This window comes from Oryza sativa, chromosome 12, assembly GCF_034140825.1.
Source record: "Oryza sativa Japonica Group chromosome 12, ASM3414082v1".
In the NCBI taxonomy this organism is placed as follows: domain Eukaryota; kingdom Viridiplantae; phylum Streptophyta; class Magnoliopsida; order Poales; family Poaceae; genus Oryza; species Oryza sativa.
Genome location: NC_089046.1, coordinates 24,622,332 through 24,646,141, shown reverse-complemented (window position 1 = coordinate 24,646,141; position 23,810 = coordinate 24,622,332). Strand labels below are relative to the sequence as shown.

The window sequence follows — 23,810 nt, the reverse complement described above, 5'->3', positions numbered from 1 at the left end:
TTCTTTTAATCTGCATGTAATTCTTTATTTTTCATAATTCACTCATACCAGCATAAAACATCAAGGACGACATTTTTCTTTCACATGTACATTTTTTATATAGTATGCGGAACATGAGCATGATATCACTACATCAAATGTGCTTCATTGTGACCCAACCAAACATAGAAGGGAATGGAACTGCAGGCTTGCTACATACTGATCAGTAAACACTGGAATCAAGTTATTCTATATATAGCCCAATTGGGGAAAAAACTAGAAACACAGAAAAATCTTTACAGTGGATGTAACCCTGAGAACACCTATATCATCACATCAGAAAAGAAAAACCTCATGATATTTCTATCTAAACTCGAAATCATCGTTCGCAACCTTCAGCCTCGAAATCTGGGAAGACGACGAACGCGATCGACAGCGGGGCGACATAGATTGGGGAATTGACTGAGACCATCACTGGTGGCAGTGAAGGGATGTCACCATCTCCAGTGAGCTGAAGAGGAGCTCCATTGAGCAGCACTGTCCTGGCAAAAGGGTTGCCATCCTGTGGAGTCAGATGGTACTCCTCCCTCTTCTCCAGCCCATCCGAGGCTTTGCTCCCAACCCAGGAGACTGTCCTCTTCAGGCCATGGACAAAGGAGTTGTCCCTCTTTATCCCTGCCATTTCTCTGAAATTAATGTTGAGGTCATTTCTGACTGAGACCATGAATCCCATGTTCTTGTTCAGGTTGAGCATGAGGAGCGCGACGCCGCCCTGTAGCACGGAAAAACCATTTCGAGAGCATATAGGTCAGCCTATCTTCACTTTCAGTTTAATCAACCACATGAATATATGATGCTAGAACACTGTAGTACTATGCTTGTGTTACCAAAAAGATAACATGGCAGCATTACAGTTTCATCTTAGGTTGTTTCAGGTATCTGGAAGTAAATGGGTAGGTAACCGAATTCTTTCTTTGGACTCATCATGGTTCATACCTTTTGCTTTCCGCAATGCGCATAGGCACGCAAGTACGAAGAACCGCTGGTGTCTAAGGAAATAACTCCCTTCCCCATGAGCCGATGCCACAGCAAGGCACTGAACATATACCGCGGTTTAGTACAAAAGGTATATAGGGTAGTAAAGCATGATTGTGGCAGAGCAAAGTATAGGAATACTTGCCTGTAGTAATCAGGGTTTGGAACAAAAGTTTCGGTATCAAGAAGGCCATAGTTGCCTCCAATCAAAGTCTGTCTGCAGTAAACCTTTGTGTCATACTTTGCTGACTGACCAAGCTGATCAAGATACCTAGTTGAAACAGCAAGTTTACGAACAAAACAAGAAAAATCCCCATGGTTGGAATAATTATCTGTTGAACTGGCAAGTAATTACCAGAAGCTATTCAGGAAAGTATTAGACACTTTTCGGCTGCCACTGTTATATGCACCACCAGCTTCCCCAACCCAGGGAGCAGACCATGGTCCATGCCGCTGTATCGTCATTTGGAGATCTCTGAATGTATCAGAGCTCTGGCTCAAATACTGCGGATTCAAGATCCTATTTGCAACTTGCGGATCGTTACCTAATAAAATTTGGTTTATGTCAGTCATCTTAAATGTGTAGTACAACCTAAAAACAAAGATGAATTAAGGAGTGGTTCTAACATTATATCTAGGAAGTACTTACCAGCACCAAGATTGTAAATATGATGAGTCATTGTGTCGAGAACATTTGGACCAGAGATATCAAGAAGCTGAGCATACCATTTTTGGTCATAGAATCCTCCTGGGGCAACCACCAATGGTTTCCTAGAGTTTCCATATAACTGGCTGATGATGTTCTTGAGCTCAATTATATCTTTTCCATATTGTTCAGCTCCAACACTTGCACCAATTCCACTTCCACTCAACTCATTACCTAGTACATAAGCACAACTACTGATGTAAGGATTACACAAATGACCGATGCTTCTGACTCATTGTAGGCAGCAAATGAAGGTTTTAGTTTTTATAATTCATACCAAATTCCCATGAGTCTATAGGGTAGTTCATCGAAACAGTGTACTCCATGAACTCCCGAGCATTACTGGAATTCCAAGCACCTCCCCAAACACCTCTGCCCATCTGCTGTCGCCCTTGAAGCGCGTTAAGGCCGAATGTAACAACTGCACTGAAGGGATTAAATGAAAAAATGGGTCAGGAAACACACTTAATGAAGGTATATGATAGGTTCCGATTTGTGATGTGGTCAACAATTTATCTTATAATATATCAGAATTCACTACAGAAAAAAGAATGCACATCAGAAACTACTGGAGAAGGAAGGCCTTACCCTGTATCCATAAAGATCTTATTAATAGCATCCCATCTTTCCATGGTTATGCATCCTTGAGAAAATCCAAACAGGCCACTTGAACTCTTTGAAAATGGGGTGCATGGAGATCCTAAATTCGGCGTGCCATACACCACCTGATCTTGTAAGGAACCTCCAAGTCTGATACGTAGAGGGCTAAAGGCTACAAAAACAAATAAATGGGAAAAAAAGTCCATGAATCATGGGAAAGTGTAGAAAACCATAAGAAGGCAAATACATTTTGTGGAAAGTAGCTCTAAACAAATTCCAAGCTTAATAAATAAAGGTACAGAATGAACCACAAATGTCAATATGTTTCTTAAAACGGGATTTACCCTCTAATATCTTATATTAGTCAGTGTAACAAGTAAACCTCCACACGGTAGAATGAAATTGATCACAGTTGCTGGCATATGTAGTTGCAAAGGAACAGATAAATCTTTGACAAGAATTCTTTGAGTCTTTGACTTTGTAACTTTAATCCTATTTGCAATTTAGTATGGAAATTCCCTACTGTTGTCCATTTTTTTTAGTTACAGTAGAAAATTGTTCGCAGAAAATAGGTATAATATTCACCTTGGATAGCTTTAGCTAGCAAAGGATTAGTCAAGTCCTGGGAAATTCACAAAAGGATCAAAATTAGTTCTTTGCAAAAATATCAATTACAACATGATAAAACACACACATTCTTGGGAAATTAGCAATTTACCAAATTTAAGATAGAAGCTTGCCCCCATGGACACTGGTCATAATTGCACTTCTCTGGAGGCCACCAATCAATGGTGGCGCAAATGAACTCGTTGCTGGTCGAAGCGATCGTCTCAGCACCCCGAACGACGATGGTCACATCCGAGTAATCCTCGGATCGAATCAATGTAGGGAAACAGAGAAGAAGAGGTATGAGAAACCATAGCCTCATGCTTTCTTCCCCTGCAAATGGTGTTGTCCACCCAACCCAAAAGACAACCAGAAATGTCTCAGATTTATTGTGCTAATTAAATAAGGCAACTACTAGTTGGTAAGGACTAAGGAGAAGGCCTTAAGTTTTAATTTTATCAACATGGATGAAAGTGACACCTGCCCTATCATCATCTTCTATATGTCCTATATTTACATGTTTAACAGGTCAAATCAATTACAAACGAACAGTTTAAACTTTGTTTCCATGCAAGTAAACAACTATGTTACTATCTCAATTATTGGAGCAACTTAGGCATCTCCAAATGCAGTATCCAGAGAAATATAATTCTTTTAACATTTGAGGAAATCATCCATGAACTAGCACTAAACAACAAAATGCAAAAAAAAAAAAGAAAGAAAGAAAGAAAGGATATTTCATTGAAGAAAGGGGAAAGTTTATCAGTTGAGCAGGGTGAAATTCTGCAGTTGGCAAAATCATCCCAAACTGCAAAGAGGACCCTGAAACTTGAAGAAAGGAATCCTTTTCAACATGCAAACGATCGACCTGAGCACGCCATTTCTGCTCAAATTCGAGAAAGCTGAAGATCAAAGTTTCTCTGACATAGAATAAAGTTCAGCAAAACCCAAAATAAACCCAGCAGAATCTGAACATCGAATTAACAAAAACTTCTCAAACTGGCTGATGGAACACGCTAACCCAACTTCCTCCAAAACTGCACCTAAACAGAATCAAATCCTCGAAGGCTCGAACAAACTGAAACCAAATGAAGCAACCACAACCAAAGCCAACACAGGCGCAGCGTAATTTGCCACAGATTTATATACTAAAAACAGCAGAAATACTGCACGGAATCCAAGAGAAACCAAGAAGAGTTCCATTACCTGGGAATCAAACCCCAACCCAAGAATGTCCCAAGCTGTTCTTCCCAAGAACAGCAACAGCTCGTATCTTTCCCAATGCAGGGGAAAGAAGCCAAGAAAAGCTCGTATCTTTCCCCTCGCAATCTCTGCCCAGAATCAAACCCGGAGGAAATGGTCGGGAGGATTTAAAAAGATTGCGCAAGGTTCGAGCTTTTGAGCGGTTCTTGGATAGAAAAGAAGAGGAGAGATTCTTGAGGAAGTAGAAGTATTGGTGGTAGTTGCTGCCTCTCTTTTATGTCTCCCTTGGAAGCTACTCTCACTCTTCCCTTGCTATAGTACAGAAAGCTATGTGCTCCTAATTAGATTTAGAGTACTAATACTGTATTATCTTTTTTAAAAAATAAGTACTAATGCTCCTACTAACCTTTAAACAGTGATGTTTTTGTTCTTTACATGTGCTTCTGGAAAGTTACTGCCTCAGTTGTTTTCTTTTCTGGGTTGAGATGAACTGGTCTAATAAATCTGAAGGCAACAGCCGCAACAGAGGAGACATGATAAAACAAAAAAAAAATTCTGACTCCAGGTTGTATTAAAAATAATATCCTGATTCCTGCATTTTTATTATTACATCCTGATTCCTGCTTGATAAAAATAACAACTTTTTTATTACATCCTGATTCCTGCATGATATTTGAGGAATTTTAGTTTGATTTCTGGGTAAAAGAATTATGAGTATCTTGGATTTTGTAGAAATATTTTGTTCACATGTAGGATATAGAGTCATTTACGTGTTGGATTTTTCTCATCTGGAAATAGTGTAGTGTAGTTGGTGTGAGATGAATGGCAGACATGTGGGGCCCATTACTCAGCAGCAGGCATATCATAGCTGTTGTCTGTTGACCGGGTAAAGTATGGGCATAAGTTGACGACAATGTTCCAATTAGCTGCAAGAGTCTCTGTGAAAAAAAAACGATTTTTTTACCAAGATAAACACCTGTTATACTTTTTTTTTGGTGCCAAAAGAACATCAAAGTTAATGAAATGGCACATGAGAAAGTGATTAGGGCTGTTAATTCTTGGCTTGAAGAAAGAGCAAGGAATTATGGCTTGATGTGATTTTCAGCAAGAAGTCCAAATACTAAGTTTTGATTTACAGGACGAAAAGGATTGGGGAGATGCAAGTCAAAGATTAACCAATCCACATCACAATTTCAATGCAAATTGCGTGTTTTCAAAAGGACAAAAAAAAAACAAAGTGGAGAGAAAAAGGTGACCTTGCTTCTATCCACTTTCCTCTGAGATGCAACTTGCACTTGTTGAGTGGGTAGGCTTAGACAAACAAACCTTTCCATCCAATGTATTGATCCAAAAACCTATCCTAATTAAATCAATGTTTGCAACTGTATCATGATTGTGCTGAGGGATACTACTAACTCACAATCATCATCCTCTATTCCTTTTTATTGCTATCAGGATCTCAGTAGTCAATGGTCACCTAATGCAAATATGCAATTAGTTGATACTATTTACCTATGATTCTAGAATGAATGAGGGTAAAAGCACTTGACAATTTGACATAACTGCCTGCCCTGTGAAAATGGCACTGGTTAATATCAGTAATTGGCTGTACATCTTTATTTCCAATTATCTGCTGCAAATCTACCGTATTATGATTCACAAATGCTGGAGGTAAATTTGTGAGATGCCAGGAACATGAAGTAACTGGTGAGCACTGGAAAAATTGCTTGCCCAAAATAAAAAAAAAACTCAGTGATATTGATACCCTTGTTTTTTTTTTTAGATAATGTGGTATCCTTTTAAATGGCATGATTCGTTCTTGTCCTAAAGTCCAATATTATAATATTAGAAATGGTTAGATGAAGAGTATGTCATACAAGGCATGCTCATCCAACTACTTCAAACCAAGACTTTGTTTTTCATTTTCATATTCAAATAATATTTATCTATATCCTACATCCTTTTGGGTGCTTCCGTTGTTCATTGTGTCATCATAGTATCATATTGTCACAAACTGGTCCAAATCATTGGACTGATTACGTGTTGGAATTCTCTGGCCGCTTCTTCCCTCAAATGTTGACTCTGAATTCCAATTGATATGCCAAATGAAATTTATAAACCCAAATTGGATTTGGGCGTCACATCTTATACTTTTCAATTTTGATGCTACTGCAGGAGCCCCCTGAATCCATACATGAATGGTGGTTTTGATGGGTTTGACCTGCTCAACTAAATCACCTCAGCTTAGACTCCATGGTCAACGTTCCAGTCAAGCCACCAAGAATGATCAAATCGTCCTTGGAACTCAACATACGTAAATTACATTGAACCTGCTGCAAGTAGGAAGCAAGCACAGGAAATGAAGCAAAAAAAAAAGAATCAAAATTGGCAGATTCTAACACAGTTTAGGAATTAAGCCACTGAAATGAACTTCAGCATAGTTTATAAGAAGTGGATTTTTATCTCTTAAGGGGACATCCCCTCGTTTTGTGTATGGTGTTTAAAAAGTTATCAAAAAGTTTGAAATAAATTGTAAAAATAGATCAATATATGATATATCTTTTCGCAAACATGAAAATTAAAATTCGACATATACAATTCGAAACAAAAACAACAAATTTGACCGTGAATTACACGTTCTTTTCATAGTCAAATTTGTTATTTTTGTTTTTATTTGTATAAGTTGAATTTGAATATGCATGTTTGTGAAGTGATATATCACATATTGATCTATCATACTAATTTTTTTAAAAAAAAATTAATAATTTTTAAGTGGCATACAAAAACGAGGGGATATCCCCTTAAGGGATGAATATAGTTTTCCTAGTTTATAATCACTGTATATTTTCTGTATTTGGTAAATTATTGCGCAAACACAAAAGGTACTGGTCCTGTATTTCACTAATTAAGCACCAAGTCCTATGACTATGAGAAAAACCTCAAACATGCAAACTTCAAAGACTCCAAAATTTACAGGAAGTTCACAAGCTCCAAAACGAAAACACACATCATTCAGCTCAGAGCTGCAGCTGTAACTGGAGCCACCTTACTTTCTTGAAGCGAGATCACTGTCTCGAAGGCGCCGACGAGGGCCTTCACCTTGCTCTTCCTCGTCTCACAAGCTTGCTCGCTGTCTCCTCGATCACATTGTTCAACAATCCCTGCTCGTTCTTCTTCTTGTCCCTGACATCCTGATGCCTCAGGATGACAACTTCAGGTTTCGAAGAGCCTGAATCTTTTGACCCGGAAGAGGCTGCACTGTCACTCTTCCTTCTCCCTCTGGTGGATTCTTTGCTCCTGTTGCTGTCTTCTACAGTCTTTGCAGGCCTGAACCGGAGCCGTCTCGGCGTGCTGCTCGACTCTGAATTGCTCTGTAGGTTCAGTACCTTTCCTCGTCGGAAAGTTAGCTTGCGAGGCGACTGCGCTGGGATGGTTGAGGACTTTGGCTGCCTTGTGTTTTCAGTTCTTGGAGTGGCAGAATTTTCTGCTAAATTTGAATGAGCACATGTCAATGTTTGCTTGAGAAACAAGTGTTTTCTGCATAAATTGTCTGTAGTAATGTTGGATGCAAGATTACTGAATTAGGATGGGGAGAAAAGAAGGTAAACCTTATTGTCAATCATGACATAAACAGACAGATTATCATGTGAAATCTGTAGTAATGTTGAATGTAAATTAAGCAAATCTTTGAACATGGTGTTGACAGGGGGGCAAACAAAATGTAGTACCTTTCTGAGAACGGCTTTCTTTCTTGCTAACTTCTACTTTTCTCACTTTTGGTGAAGCTGACTTCAGGTTTTTCTCCTTAACGTCAGCAACAGCATTTTCTGCTCCATACACCTTCTTGTTGCTCTTCACTAGGGAAGCAGGTTTTTCTTTCTTGACTGCTCTCATCTTTATGCTCAAAAGGGACTTGGATGACAAGTTTATAGAACGAGACAGTTTCACTGGACTTATTTTCTCTTCTTCCTTCTTTTGCCAAACACGAGCATTCTTGGCAACATTCATCACTGTCATCTTTCTGTCAGTTTGTTTCTCTGAATTAACTGATGGAGATGGAGCATCATTTGCAACCAAGGACTTCAGCTTTGATTGCCTAGTAGGTTTGGAAGATTGATCCATCACAGTAGCTGGTGATGTAACTTTGATCTCCTTCACTTTTGGTACATTCGATGCGACGGTAGATCTGAATTTCTTGTCCCTATTGAACTTGGTGGCTCTCACTACCTTTGATCCATTGGAGCTTTCAATTGTTGTACCTGAAGCTTTCCGATCCAATGTTCTTACAATTTTCTGGCTTGACGCATTGCTTCGCGTTGCAGTCGATGTCTCTTTCACCTTCGGTTTTACTGAAACATTATACAAACTCTTCGATTTAGTTCCATGCCCAGATTTTTCACGCTTCTCGGAGGCCATCACAATCTGAGTGCTCTTCTTCTCTGAACCTGCACACTCATTTCCTGATCCATCATCACACATGTCATCCACAAGTAACTGTTCACCAGCTTTGTACACACATTCAGGAGGCGAAATGGCATCTGCGATATGATCGTCAGACGCGTCACTGTCCTGGATGGCCAACGGCATCTCCAGCTCAATGCTTACAGCTCCCTCTGATGATTCTCCATCCACAAAACATGCAGCATTGCCATCAGGGATCAAGAATTTATCATCACCACATGGCAGATCAGCTCCATCCTCAACACGTTTGGATTCTTCAGCTGATGACAACTGATCTTGCACGCATGGTGAGGTTTCAGAGTTGTCAGATGCCATTTCAATAGGCGGCTTCTTCACCTCGATGAATTCAGGCTTGTCATGAACATTACCATCTTTCACAAGACAAATCTTCAGCTCCAGGTCCTTGTTTCTGGATCTGCCTTTTTGTGTCTGGATTTCATCCTGGCCTTGCTTTCCGCACCCGGCATTGGCACGGTCCTGATGTCGCCTGCGACGAACAGGCCAGTACTTCTTGGGTTCAGGGGAATGATGTGCCCCAAATTTGCAGCTGTCATGGCAAGAACCAGTGGATGCTCTCAGGTAATGTGGCACTGACTTCTCCTTCCTCTTCAGGTCAGATGGCACACTGCTGACATCCACATTTTCAAGAGAATTCACCGGGAAATCGCCGCTTGTCGATTTAGATGATTCGGGAGTTGAGACTATGATAACCTCTTTGACCACTTCCTCTGTCATTTAGGAGCACAGATGCTGCAATTTTTCACAATGCAGACACACATGTGAGCACATGAAGAACTAGCATACTTACATCCGACACAAGCACACAACAATGTAAAATGTGGAGATCGCAGAACATACATAGCATGATAAATACAGAACTTTAATCTTCTATTTATATTGTATTGCTGCATATGCAACACTACAGTAGGTTTGGGTTGCCTACTTGATGACAATAGGAGCCACATAATTCATCAGCAGGACATGCAAGTTAATCAGATAATTAATGAGTGAATGGCATGATAAATCCAGTCCTCAAAACATAATAAATCTCGCTCAGTAATCAATAAAACGAAGCGATCCATTCCAAGATTCCAGGATACATAAAACATAGTGATAACTAATAATCAATTACTAATTGATTCAATCAAATCGTGATCAAACAGTGCTATCATATCAACACCATCTCATCAGTAAAAAGAAAAAAATAACCCCCGAAACTTTGAGTACTTGATGAACACAAGAACAACACACACACAGCGGGCAAGAAACCCAAAGACTCACCGCCGCCGCCTCCCTAGCCGCCGTTCTCGCCGGCAAAACGACGGCGGCGACAGATCGCAGGGACAGAAAGCGAGCGAATCAACGAGCAACGAGCAGATATAACTGAACGGAATGATTGCGAGGAAAATGGAGATGGAAAGCGAGAGAGATTTGGAGAGAATGGAGAGGTCGCTGGCTGGCTTTTGCTGCTGCTGATGATGAGTTGGAGTAGCGATGCAGGTGGAATTTGGAACCGAGGAAGGTGGAGAATGGAGATGCAGAGGTGGTTTGGGGTGCACCCGGTCCATGGACCACCGAGGATGGTTTTTCCATGGCTTCCCTTCTATGTTTTTGCCTTCTAAAATTGTTGCCAACTTTGTTAGAGTTTCGGCTTTCTTAATAAATTTTTAGCTAAAAAAAAAGTAGTCGGTGTTATGTTCGTTGGATTTACGTTGAGATCCGCGCATGACTTTGCTTTCTCCGTTGGCACCTGACTTTCTCGATCCATGTTTTGTGTGCTGATCTAGCTAGCGTTTGTCATCTATATAGTGGTAGTACTGATAGGAGTATTGGTTTCTCTAGAAGTTCGTTTCCTTTACCGTGCAAATGAAACCAAGTCATGCCACACTACCAACACATTGTTACTCAACCAGAAATCGTACTTATGAAAAAATAATAAAAAGAAAAGAGCGATAATAAGACTACACCATAGTTACAATGCAACTTTAGGATGGGTTATGTTTTCTAGTCTAGCTACTAGTTTTCATGTTAATGAATTTTGTATGTTTAATATTATTCTTATTTAATAATTTGTTGTTAATTATGTTTTAGGGACCAAAATTATTGTTTGGTTGTTGTCAACTATGACGTGTCACACATTTTTAGATAATGGGTCCAATCGGCATAGAGACATTTTTTTTTGTCATAATTGATATATCAATTTACAAGATTGATCCATCAATAACTATTGGACCAAAAGTAGAAATAGATAATCACTTGAGATTTCATTTCGAACCTACAAAATATTGAAGCCACTTTCGTTTTCACCAAAGGCAACACCATGTCATTTTGTTGGGATTTAGTACTCTACACCTCCCATGGTGCATGAAACGGGTCCACGCAAAATTGAAGGGCCCCCATCTCTGATATGGTTGACAAGCAAAATTAGATGGCATCTGCTCAACTAAACCACCGACCTCCATCCAACCCAACTCCTCTCTCTCTCTCTCTCTCTCTCTCTCTCTCTCTCTCTCCCATTGACAATTTGGCATGTCACCATCATGTGATTCTCACAACAAGACCAACAGCTCTTGCATGCAAGCCTAGTGTTTGTTTATCTGCACCCGCTTATGCATTTCTGCCTCTGATAGCGACCTGCTTAATTAAACAAGATATTTAACTATTTGTCACTCTTACAAATAGTAATTAAGAATTTACCACCGAACCCACATGTCATAGACACATGAGGGCCCACATGACATATACCGCGAGTGGCAGCCATCAGTCCAATTATTAGCAGGGGCGGATCCAGGAACAAAAAAAAATTAGGGGGCTCAATTACGCAGTTTCTTCAACCTCTAGCTATTTAAGAACCTTTAGTTATCATTTATGGTGAAAAAATCGAAGGGGGTGCTCCGAGGGTATCCATGGGTCTTGTAGTTGTAGGGGGGACTCTTGCACCCACGTTGGATCCAACCCTGATTATTAGTAATGAGCTTTCATTGAGCTTGTCATTTAGCTGCCTAATGCTCCTGTGAAAACTCTAACAGAAATTACAGATGTTACTACTTACTGATCAGTGATCACACACACACATGTTATTATGTTAATGTCCAAGATCAACTGAACTAGTGATGGCAATGGCAATAGGTCTCAAATGCAAAAACACATTACTAAATTTTATATTTTGTCTGAGTTCATTCTCTTGGAATATTCTGGGTTAGGTATACAATGCTAGATTGCTAGTGTGGTAGTTTTTGCCTAACAAGGCAGGACAAGCAACTAGTGTCAGAAAATGGATTGTGAGACAAATTTTTACTGAAATCCTTTGCCAATTCTAGGCTTTTCTGTTCACATAAACTGGCCAAGTTTAAGATGTCCTAAACCAGTAGTAGGTTTTAGCAGAGTTCCAGGACATAAACATAAAGTATAAGTAGACCAAATGTTGACACTGACAAAGCAATGAAAATATCAAGTATAAGGAGACTAGTAGCAGATCAAACAAAGCATGGGCTAAAATCTTGAGTTTCAGTTCAGATGCTCACAGTTCAGGTTGTAATTCAGTAAAGTTGCAATCACTTGATGTTCTACTGAAAACTGAACTGCAACTACATGATTACATGAAGGTACCAGACTGCAATTACTGAAAGTAAAGCTGAACTGCAACACAACCTGAGAAACAAAACAAGGGCCTAATTATTTGAGTTGTAAGCTGCTGTCCACAGTTCAGAACTGAAACTGGTGAATATCTTGAGATAAGACAGGCAAAGGCCAAGCAAAGAATGAAAAGAGAAATAGTTTTGACAAGCTAGTAAAGAGACAGGAGCAGATCAAAGATAAGCATTTGACAACAAGATCATGTTTCACCATAGAAATAGCTCAAATCTTGGCTTTTCAATTCAGACAACCTCCATTCAAGTTGCAATTCAGTACCAAATGCTCTGCTGAGAACTGAACTTTCAACTACAGGATTACATGAAGATACTAAACTGCAAACTACTGAAACTAAAACTGAACTCAAAGCAGTATCTGGTAAAACAAAACATAAGGGCCTAATTATTCAAGTTCAGAACTGAAACTGGAGAGAGAGAGCATCTTGTAGATGGACAGGCAAAGGATAGTTGGGGCTCAAAACTCAATCCAGCCTCTTGAGGAGGTACTGCACTTGCACTTCCTTGGTCAGTGGCATGATCCACTTGTCATACAGCTCCACGGCCAGCTCCGGCTCGATCTTGAGCTTAATTTCGTTCTCCAGATCTTCACTCACCACCTGGCCGAAGGTCATGGCCTTGCTCATCACGCGGGCCCTCACGTCATCCTCCACCTTCGCGAACGTCAGCAATTCCATCAGCTTGTCACTGTCCTGAAAACACCCAAAAAAAAAGGTTTGATCAGTGAGATGTACAATGCTGATAGATCAGGATTGCAATGTAGTACTAGAGATTAAGATGGTTGTGCTTAATTGTGTGATTACTGGTTAGTAAGTAACTCAAGCAGATAATGTACAATGAAGTAGAGATGATGAACTGTACTGTGTTCCATTTCAGAAAAAAAGAAAGAGAGAGAACTGTATCCTTGCCTTGTTTAAGATTGCAGGCGTGTACGTGTCAGGTGCCCCCTGGAACTTAGCCTCTGCCACATACTTGCCATAGTGAATCCTCTTGGAGAGTGCCTGCAATTGCAAGAGTTTCCCAAGTTCAGTTCAAACCAAAGAAAAAAGGAGTGAACTTCTGGTTGCACAAATTTTCATGAGGCCCAAAACATGTTTCACATACTAATTTCATTTTTTGAGCAGGGTGCCACATTAAGAGTTTAAGAAATTCTGTGTAAACTGCAACATTGGATCATAAGCACAATAATATTGTTTCAACAAGAAATCACTTGTCATTTGGACTACCCATAATACATTCAAGGTTTCAAGACTAAGTTGTGACATGAGTTTAAATGTGAGGTGATCAGATTATCAAACAAAATCACCTGCAGAATTAACATGTCCCAGCATGCGCTCGATCCACAGTTACCGTCACTTCCTTCCTTCACAAGCCTTGGCAGAAGGTCACCAAAGTACACATCCCAGATCCTTTTGTTTATGTTGATGTTAGCAGCAGCTGGATGCAGAACCTGTGTAGTGTGTACACAAGTGCCAATTTTGTAAGGTTCAGTATCAAATAGTACAGTTTTTGCTGATGACATGATTTTGGAGACAGACAGTAACAGACAATTTGTTCTGAATAAAGAGTAGCAGATGACTGAATATAGATGGTTACTAAGATGTTGACCTGAAACTTCTAATTTTAAATGTCACCAATCATAAGTAGTAAGTTCAGAAATTTATATTAGGAAACAGTGACATGATCACATTATCATAAGAACCTAATACCAATATCATTATCAGCATGTGCACGAAAGAACTGGAATTGCAGAGCTAGTAAACAGCATGGCAAGACAGACAGATTTAAACATATAAATCACATTGTCAAAAAGTACAGCACATCAGCATGGCACAAAAAGAGTAAAACACAGACAGATTTAACAGTCAACACATAAATCACATTATCACAAAGTGACTCTAAAATTGGGGGAGTGAGATATATATATTACATTCTCATACTCAACAGATGGCTCCACCACCTCCAGCAAATTCTCAGGGAAGAAAGGATGCTCATCCGGGCTCTTGTACCTCCCCATCTGAAAGGATGTCACAACATTATTCTGTCCCTGTCACAAATTCAGAATGCAGAAATGAATGAACTCACTCTAGCATGCATCTTCTCGGTCTTTTTAACCATGAACTCGACCAGGGAGCCATTGAACCGGACGATCCTGGAAGCGTTGGGGTCGTAGGTGTCCGGGTTGTAGCAGAACTGTGACCTCTCCAGAAGGCCGAAGATGATGGTGTCCTCATGCTTCATCAGCGTGCTCCTGATGCTGCCAATGGTCAACACATTGCTCTTGTTGCTCTCTTCCACACCCTCTTTGCTCTCTTCCACGGCCCTACAACAACATGATTAGAGATAAATAGAGTCAGGGTGTTGAACAAAGCTAAATAAGCAGTAAACCTGATCATATCTAATAGACGGTGTGATGTTAGAATTAACCCAAACGGAATTTCAAACGATGCAGTAGGTTTAATTGGTACAACTGTGTATATGTCAAGGTTTAATGTAGTACTAAATGATGAATAATGCAATAAATGAACAGTGAACTCTTAACACAGCTAAAAACTAATGTTACACTTAAAATATACTTGAACAGTGCAATTAATACGGGAACAGTGAACTAATGTTACACAGTATATTATTATACAAATATACTTGAAGATTTCAGACAAACTTCAAGATGAAACTTTAGCCTGACCCGCATGACCAGAAATAAGCTTCAAGATGTTCAAGAAAGCTAAAAAAGGGGGGACTAACACCTTGCACTAGTTCATGTTGTGACAAAACAAGATCAAGGTGAAGCACAAAGTGATCCAAAGTACCATAGTTATCAACTTGCACACGATGAATAATCATAAATAAAACAACCGAAATCTCTAAATGGAGTAAGGGGGGACCAAAGCTTGAACAAAAATACCGGCAGATCAGTACAAGAACCGAGGCATTCATCCACAAGAAGAAGACAAAAAAAAAAACACCAAAAACACAAAGCTAGAACAAAGAAGCTAAAAAAAAAGCAAAAGGGGCTTAACTTTTGACCCCTCCTGGCAGTAAAACACCAAAGAAAACCCAGAAACTCTTGAACCAAAATCATTGAAACATACTTATCAAGAAACCTAGAAATACTACTCAAGAAACCAAGAACCGAATAATATTGCTTGTCATCAAGGAAAAAAAAATGGCACGACAAAAAAAAAGAAAAAGAGAAAGAACGTGAGTGGGTAGATCATGCATGAGAAGGCATGAACCCCTGGAGTGAAGACAAGATCAAATTAAAAGCAGCCATGCATAAAACGATCAGAAAAGAAAGTAAAGCAATTCGAGACCCAAGAAAGCATGCAGGCTTTTGATCGTCCGAACAAGAAAAGCAAAAGCTAGCACGTACGTCGAACTCGTCGTCAAGCTGTGCAAAAACTATTGATCTCTTGCATGCAGCTTTGAGACGAACATTTTGAGCTCAACTCTGGATCTATGGTTACCTTTACCTAGAAACCTAGAAGCCAAACCAAAACCTCCCAAGAAAAACAAAGATCCAACACCAAAAGTTCAAGAACATCCACACCCTCCATGCAACCAAAAGACGGCAGAAATCCAACCTGTTCAAGCCTTTAGTCGTCGATCGATCGTTCTCAAGTCTCAACTCAAACCAACCAAAAGAAACCCTGGAACATCACACGTACTACTGCAACGCTGCATGCACGCGTTTGCGTCCAAGAAACCGAGAGAGATCATCACATCAACCGGGCTTCCGATGAACCCAAGAGATCTCTACCGTTCGATGCATGGATCGGCATGAAAAGCATATATATGCAGCTTCGTTACCCAACCAAGAACACGAGATCTCAACGCAGAAGAAACGCAAACGAAGAGAGAGCATCTGCCGCTGCAACTTTAACTGCGAAAAGAGGAGTCCAGCTTTGGATATTAAAACACCCAAAGCTGTCCATCTCACAGTGCAACAACTTCTCAAGTTCTCCTCCTCCAAGAACATCCAAAGAAACCCAAGAACACACGTACTCTGCAGCATGGTTGCCTCTCCAAGACACCGAGAGATCATCAACCGGGCTTTCGAGGAAGCCAAAATAGATCTCTACCCCTGGATGTCACTAGGATCATCGGCATGATCAAGAGCAAGCACAACCAAGAACACATGAGATCGTTTCGATCAGCGAAAAAGAAATGCAAACGCAAAGTATTCTGCTGCAACTTTAACTGCGAACTACAGAGGAGTGCAGCTTTGGATACCAAAACATCCAAACCTGCCCCCATCTCGCAGTGCAATTTTCTCACAAGTTTTTCCTCCAAGAAACCAAGCAAATTCAGAACCACCAAAGAACACACAAGAACACAGCAAAACCCCACACCACACACAGCTCACCCTGACGACGACTTGGGCGCCGCCGCCGCCGGAGCCACCACCGGCAGCAGCGGCGGGTTGGCGGCCGCGACGAGGGGCTTGGCGGAGGCGGCCGCGGGTGGTCCCAGTGGCAGAGACGCCGGGGACTGGTTCGCCGCCGCCGCCGCCCCAGCGGCGGGGAGCGCGAGTGGGGTGGAGCGGGCCGCGGCCTTGTCCAGGGGAAGCTCCATTGGAGGCGGAGGAGGAGGCTGGAGGTGGAAGAAGATGGCAATGGAGTGGTGGCGGTGAGCTTGGCTTGTGGCCGCCATGGCCGGCTTTTATAGAGAGAAATGGTTGGGGTTGGAGCGATCCCCCACCGTCCGATCGGATCTGGACGGCCGTGATGAGCTTTGTATGCCTCTGCGGCTGTGGTAGAACCGCACCTTGTGCTGTTGATGGATTGTGGACCGTCGGATCGTGCGTTGGGTGGCTGAGATGGTGTAAGGATGAGTAAGAAATGTGGGAGGGTCGTGAAGAGTGTGATTATATTGGTACTTGGAAGCAATTAAAAAAGGATTAAACGTATCCATTACCATCGCGATAAACGACACATATGTTGTTGATTGTGTATAATTTGTTTTCGAAAATACCTTACGTAAAAAGGCGGAAAGAAACAATGCTGGAAAATATATCGAGAACGCTACATTGTCGGTATGCTTTTCTAATAAACGGTATACATACATAACCACGTCGACAATGTGTGGATAAGTAATAATTAAGATAGAAAAAGGTGCGAGCGAACCAAAATACTAACGTGTAAAGCGAGAAGGAAACAATGTGTAGGATAAATATATCATATACTTTCCTCCTCTATATACAAACATCATAACTTGACATATCTATCTCTTCTATTTACGTACTATAAACAACATGATCTAGATCGTCTCATTTTTATTGTATTTGGCACAAAGCGTAGTGTGTATGAGTTCTCCATATCCAAATTATAGTATTATACCATGTATGAAAAAAATCACCAAGTATCTTAAATACTCCTAACCATCAAGATTTTTCTTTTTTGAAAAAAAGTTTGTGAGTAAACCAAAGGGAGGAGTAAAAAAGCGAAGCGAGAATTAAACCAAGGGGAAGCACAAGCACATGCATTGTCCATGCATGATACGTAGCGGCGAAGAAAGCAATTGCCAGCTAATTAAGCAGCGATCCTGTCCCTCCATTTTTCTCCTTGCTTTCCGGATGGCCGTCCGATCGTTGAACGAATCTTCTTCTTCGCGCGCGGGCCAAGCCAAGCCAAGCCAAGCCAGCGCCATTGCTTGGTGATTAATTACTCCACTAATTACGGATTACTGCTAATCTTATGTACTTTGGGTTAATTAGCGCTGCTAATGACGAGAGAGAGATTAGGATTAGCACGCACTTGGAGGCAGAGGCGGTTGGCGAGTCAGGACGTGTCAGGGTGAGTCAAGCTGATCCCCTCCCCTGAGGTGGGTCCCACCAGAGCAGCAGAGCATCTCTTCCTTTCTTTTTTTCCTTTTTGTTTTCTTCCGTCTACTTTTCATATTTGTTTTGAACTTTTCATTTGATGAAAAAAAAAAGGTCATGTGTACAAACACATTGATGGAATCCAAAGCATGTATTCGTTCAAATTTTTTTCTGGCTTTGAAATCCGGCATGCAGCTGGCATTAGCCGTTTTAATCTTCTCGCATTCATGACATTTATCTTGCCGTTTCAAAAAAGAAAAGGAGTACTAAAATTGCTAAATGACAAAAATGTTTATGATAGCTTTTGCTCTAGCAGCCCAAGTACAATGACGGCCCATGCTAAGCCCAACTCAAAATGATCGCTCAACTAGGCCCATAACCAAACGGGCCCAAACCGTCAGACCCATCAAGAAGGAATAAGTTCACTTCGTGACCCTCAAAAGTGATCGAAATCTAATTCGTGATCCTAAACCACAAAACCAGATATCTCGACCCTCAAACTCTTAAAACCAGTACAATTTGACTCACTCAACGGTTTTGAAGGGCGGTTTCGCTGACGTGGCACCTACGTGGCATTCCAGTCATCAAATAAATTTTAAAAATAAAGTGGGACCCACCTGTCAATGACTCCCTCCTATATTCTCTCTTTCTTCTCGTTGGCAGCGGCGGCTGGCGGCATCGGGGCGCAGCGGAACTAGGGGCGGCAGTCGGCGGCGTCGGCATCCGGCGGTGGGGACGACGTTCGGCAGCCCGGGGAAGGACCCGTTTGCCCAATTGACAAAGCCATCGCCGTCGGCCTCCTCTGCCTCATGCCACTTCCATCCGCTTCCTCCCACAGCGACGGCGGAATGTGGTCGGGAGAGGGGGGAGCAGCGCGATGTCGGTGTAGGACGGAACTGGCCGCCACAGCCTTAGCTTCTGCGCCCCGACGCTAACGGCGCAGCTGCCGCTCCTCCTTGGGCCGGCACCGCTTCCGCTTCCTCCTACGGCGACGGCGGGATGCGGTCGGGGAGTGAGATGGGAAGCGGCGCTGGCTGCCGCAGCCTTAACTTCGGCGCCTCGACGCGGACGGCCAAGCCGCCGCTCCTCCTTGGGCCGGTGCCGCTTCCATTCGCCTCCTCCCACAGCAGCGGCGGGATACGGTCGGGGAGCGAACTGGGGAGTGGCGCGAGGGACGGAGGTTAAAGGAAAAAGTCCACTTAGACTCTCTTAATTGTTCACCGAATCTAATTCGTGACCCTTAACTGTAAAACCGGGTAGGATGACTCCCCGAATTATTGAAGCCAGTGCAATTTGACTCCTCCAGCGGTTTTGGAGAGCGGTTTTGCTAACATGACGTTGATGTGGCAGTGCTAACCCGGTTTTCATTACACGTGGCACTTATGTGGCATTTAGAATTAAAAAAATATATGTGGGGCCCATCTGCCATTCAAACACAAAATATATCATGGGACCCACCTACATATGGACCACGTGTCATCCTTTTTCCTTCCCTTCTTCTTCCTCCTCCCTCTCTCTCTCTCCCTTCTCTCTCTTCTCTCTCCCCCTTTTCTCTTCCCCCTTCGGAAGCATCGATGGCGGCGGCGGCCGGGGGCTGGAGTGGCGACGGCAGCGTGCGGGCGAGGGCTGGAGCGGCGACGGCCGCGCCACCGCCTGCCCCGTCTCCAAGCAGTCCCACCGCCGCTCCCCCTCTAGGCCCGGCCGGCGCTCGGATCCAGCGCGAACCCGGATGTTGGAAGCAAGCAGTAATTATGCATGTGCTACTTAATTGAATGTGGAAATGTAGATGAAATCGATTTTTTTTTACTGAAATGAAATCGATTGTGAAAATGGAGGAAGAAGCACACAAACCTGTGAGCTGCAGCTGCTGACGCAGCGGGCAATCCGGGAGCAGACAGGGACGACGAGCTTGTCGAAGTGGTGCTGGTCGAGGATCTCGACGATCTCCTCGAGCTCGTCGATGAGCAGCACCTCCTTCTGGCAGTTGGTCGCCGACCAGTGGCGGAGGAAGATGTCCCGGACGACGGATGCTGCCGCAGTAGGAGAGCTGGCGGTGGCATGTGTGCACCCACCGCGTCCGGTGCAGCGGCAGCAGCATGCGCGCCATGAACGCCCGGTGCTCCTCCTTGAGCGGCACGACGAAGCCATTGATGATGCTGCCGCAGATCTCGAGCAGCTCGCCGACGCCGCAATGGCGCTCGGGCTCCGCCGGGGACGTGCCGTAGACGAACCGGAGCAGCGCGACGGCCATGGTGCGTTGCATAAACGCGCGCTCGACGGTGAGCTTGGAGTAGAGCTGGTGGTAGACGGTCTTGAGGCGGTCGCGCTCGCGCGGATCCTCGGAGGCGAAGAGCGCCACGAGGCCAACGAGGAAGCTCCGGTCGACGTGGTTGCGGAGCGTCCTGGTGTCCGCGGCGGCGACCGCGGCGGTGAGCACGTCGTAGACGAGGTGGAGGTGCGGCCACGATCGACGGGAGCAGCACCATCACGGGGACCTCGTCGTCGAGCACGTCGGACGGCGGCGGGAGCGACGACGGGTAGGCGGACGGCGGCATTGCCCGGAGGCAGGAACAAGTTGGCGGCGACCATCTTGACCAGCGCCACCATCACCCGGTGGTCTAGCCCCTGCGGCGGCTGCTTCTTCCCGCTCACCACGTCAGCGCCACGTGAGCAAAACCACCCTCCAAAACCGCTGGAAGAGTCAAATTACACTGGTTTCAATAATTTAGGGAGTCGTCCTATCCGGTTTTACAGTTAAGGGTGACGAATTAGATTCGGTGAACAATTAAGGGAGTCTAAGTGGACTTTTTCCGAGGCTAAATGCATCGTTGCATAGGGCCAGCCCACATATAGTCAGGCCCAACCAAACCAAACGCCTCACTACACGTCTAATCCTAGTCCACCTGGAAGAGGTTTTGCCCGGGCCCACCTGTCAGCCACCCGGAGACAACAACCTTAGCCCCTTCTCCAGCTTCCCCTTCCTCACCGGCCACGCCTCTCTCGCCACGCCTCTTCTCCGGCGACCGCCGCCGCCGCCGCCGAAGAGGATTCGTGAAGTGGTCCATGTCCATGTCCACGGCCGCGTCGTCGTCGGCATCGGCGGTCCGGCCGCCGCCGACGTGGGGGGCGCCGTCGCAGAGGCGGCTGGTGGAGCAGCACCTGGCGTCGCTGCCGCGCGGCCTCCCGCGGGCCGCCCACGTGCGGGAGCTCCACGCGCAGGTGCTCAAGCAGGGCCTCCACCTCAACCCGCGCGCCGCGGCGAGGCTGGTGTCCGCCTACGCGCTCCTCCGCCTCCTCCCGTCCTCCCGCCGCGTCTTCGACGCGATCCGGGACCCGCACGCCGACGCCTTCCTCGCCAACACCATGCTCCGCGCCTACGCGCTGGGGGGCGCGCCGCGCGACGCGCTCGCCGCGTTCTCCGCCATGCCGCGCAGGGACAGCTTCACCTACTCCTTCCTCATCAAGGCGCTCTCCGCCGCGGGCGTCGCCCCGGTCCGCGCGGTGCACTCGCACGTCGTCAAGCTCGGGTCCGTCGAGGACACCTTCGTCGGGAACGCGCTTATCGACGCCTACTCCAAGAACGGCGGGTTCTCGGACGCCCGGAAGGTGTTCGACGAAATGCCGGAGCGGGATGTCGTGTCCTGGAACACGGCTATGGCGGCGATGGTGCGGGAGGGGGAGCTGGCTGGCGTGAGGAAGTTGTTTGACGAGATGCCAGAGAAGGACACGGTGAGCTGGAACACGATCCTGGATGGCTACACAAAGGCAGGGGAGGTGGAGGCGGCTTTCGAGCTGTTTCAGCGCATGCCGGAGAGGAATGTCGTGTCGTGGTCGACGATGGTTTCTGGTTACTGCAAGAAGGGTGACCTGGAGATGGCTCGGGTGATCTTTGACAAGATGCCTAGCAAGAACTTGGTGACATGGACTATAATGGTCTCGGCATGTGCACAGAAAGGGCTTGTTGATGAGGCAGGTAAGTTGTTTGCTCAGATGAAGGAGGCTTCCGTGGAACTTGATGTTGCCGCGGTTGTGAGTATCCTGGCTGCGTGTGCAGAGTCAGGCTCTCTTTCACTTGGAAAGAGGATTCACCGATACGTGCGAAAGAGGAATCTAGGGAGATCAACCCATGTGTGCAATGCACTGATTGACATGTTTTGCAAATGTGGGTGTGTGAACCGAGCGGATTATGTCTTTGACACTGAGACTGTTCAGAAGGATTCGGTGTCATGGAACAGCATCATTGGAGGTTTTGCAATGCATGGGCATGGAGACAAGGCACTGGAGCTCTTTGCTCAAATGAAGCAACAGGGATTTAACCCTGATGCTGTGACAATGATCAATGTTCTTAGTGCATGCACACACATGGGGTTTGTGGATGAGGGCCGCCGGCATTTCTCCAACATGGAGAGGGATTATGGCATCATGCCTCAGATAGAGCATTACGGTTGTATGATCGACCTTCTTGGCCGTGGAGGGCTCATCAAGGAAGCTGTCGACCTCATCAAAAGCATGCCTTGGGAGCCTAATGAGGTTATATGGGGATCCCTTCTCAGTGCATGCCGACTGCATAAGAATGTGGAGTATGCAGAAATAGCAGTGAACGAGTTGAGCAAGCTGCAGCCGTCGAATGCAGGGAACTATGCTGTCCTCTCGAACATCTATGCTGAGGCTGGGCAGTGGAGTGACATGGCAAAGGCAAGGATGCAGATGAAAGGAACTGGGTCGCAGAAAACAGCAGGATCAAGCTGGGTCGAACTCAATGAGACGTTCCATGAGTTCACCGTGGGGGATAGAAAGCACCAAGATTCAGACCAGATATCTGAGATGGTTGACAGATTGAGCTCGCATGTTAAGCATGTTGGCTGTGTTCCAGCAGGCCATGAGCTGCTTGTGCAGTGAGTCGTTTATTAGGGCAATGCATGCTTATAGGCTATTGCAAATTTGGGAACCTCTGCCTGGTCATTAACCTTGCAGATCATGTGATCTGAAGAAAGGAAGCACCATTCCTTGTACTGCCTGCAATCAAGAAGGTGGTAGGACATGGTACAGAAGCTTCTTTGATTGAGTGAACAGCCTTGGATGTGTTGAAAGCTTGAGGCATTCATCAGCTTCTGCGCATCTGCCATCAGGTTTGCTCTGTTAATGACTGTTACCATGACGACAGATGATGATGGGGGTGACTGACAAAACACTGACAATGGTCGGATAGTTCATGGTTAGGGCCTTCACTTCATCTGGTTAGACAAAACCGAAACAAAGGTTTATGGTTAGGGCCTTCTGAAAAAGCAGAAGACAGGAACTCAAGATTCAACAGAGCAGCATTTTTCTCTTTCCACTGCAACAGTACAATGTTAGCGCATAAGAATAGTATATTTTGGAGGTTTTACAGTTCTTGACTTCATATTTTACATGTATCATCCTTTTCTAAACGAACGTATGAATGAAGAAGTATATATTGTTCTATCAAATTTCAATGCAGATATCTTCATGCATTGAGAACATATTTGTGGTATTTCACATAAATACATGTAGACCATCTATTCAAATTTTTGTATATTGTAAAGAATCACATTTTATGTTGCTGTGATGCTAAGTATTCAACACAATAGTATTTCTCAACTTTTGAAAGCTGGGTCAATCATTATCATTTGGTTCTAAAGGGGAAAAAAAAACATTGGCATCTGTGACTCTGGAGATGTACCTAACCTGAATATTTTAGGTTATCGAGTGGAATGTTTGGAGCTCCAAT

The 23,810-nt window shown here is 44.1% G+C and overlaps 3 protein-coding genes and 2 pseudogenes across 3 annotated transcripts; 1 reads left to right on the top strand and 4 right to left on the bottom strand.

The window, feature by feature from the left end:
- Positions 1-206: 206 nt before the first annotated feature.
- Positions 207-4,374, bottom strand: LOC4352626 (heparanase-like protein 1). Its single transcript, XM_015765224.2, has 10 exons — positions 4,133-4,374; positions 3,039-3,259; positions 2,906-2,942; positions 2,309-2,492; positions 1,998-2,146; positions 1,664-1,894; positions 1,370-1,559; positions 1,160-1,285; positions 976-1,075; positions 207-751 (listed from the first exon to the last, which is right to left on the bottom strand). Exons 2-10 carry the CDS (start codon positions 3,246-3,248, stop codon positions 359-361), a joined length of 1,620 nt encoding a protein of 539 aa, XP_015620710.1. The 5' UTR covers positions 3,249-3,259; positions 4,133-4,374; the 3' UTR covers positions 207-358.
- Positions 4,375-6,953: 2,579 nt separating this feature from the next.
- Positions 6,954-10,088, bottom strand: LOC9267431 (uncharacterized; annotated as a pseudogene).
- Positions 10,089-12,444: 2,356 nt separating this feature from the next.
- Positions 12,445-16,908, bottom strand: LOC4352624 (chorismate mutase 1, chloroplastic). Its single transcript, XM_015763692.3, has 6 exons — positions 16,607-16,908; positions 14,326-14,563; positions 14,171-14,257; positions 13,547-13,690; positions 13,149-13,241; positions 12,445-12,932 (listed from the first exon to the last, which is right to left on the bottom strand). Exons 1-6 carry the CDS (start codon positions 16,891-16,893, stop codon positions 12,705-12,707), a joined length of 1,077 nt encoding a protein of 358 aa, XP_015619178.1. The 5' UTR covers positions 16,894-16,908; the 3' UTR covers positions 12,445-12,704.
- A 2,686-nt stretch (positions 16,909-19,594) lies between these two features.
- Positions 19,595-21,126, bottom strand: LOC107279691 (serine/threonine protein phosphatase 2A 57 kDa regulatory subunit B' alpha isoform-like; annotated as a pseudogene).
- LOC9270050 (pentatricopeptide repeat-containing protein At3g29230) lies at positions 21,004-23,649 on the top strand. The gene has a single exon (XM_015762977.3). It carries the CDS (start codon positions 21,125-21,127, stop codon positions 22,958-22,960), a length of 1,836 nt encoding a protein of 611 aa, XP_015618463.2. The 5' UTR covers positions 21,004-21,124; the 3' UTR covers positions 22,961-23,649.
- The last annotated feature ends 161 nt before the right edge of the window (positions 23,650-23,810 follow it).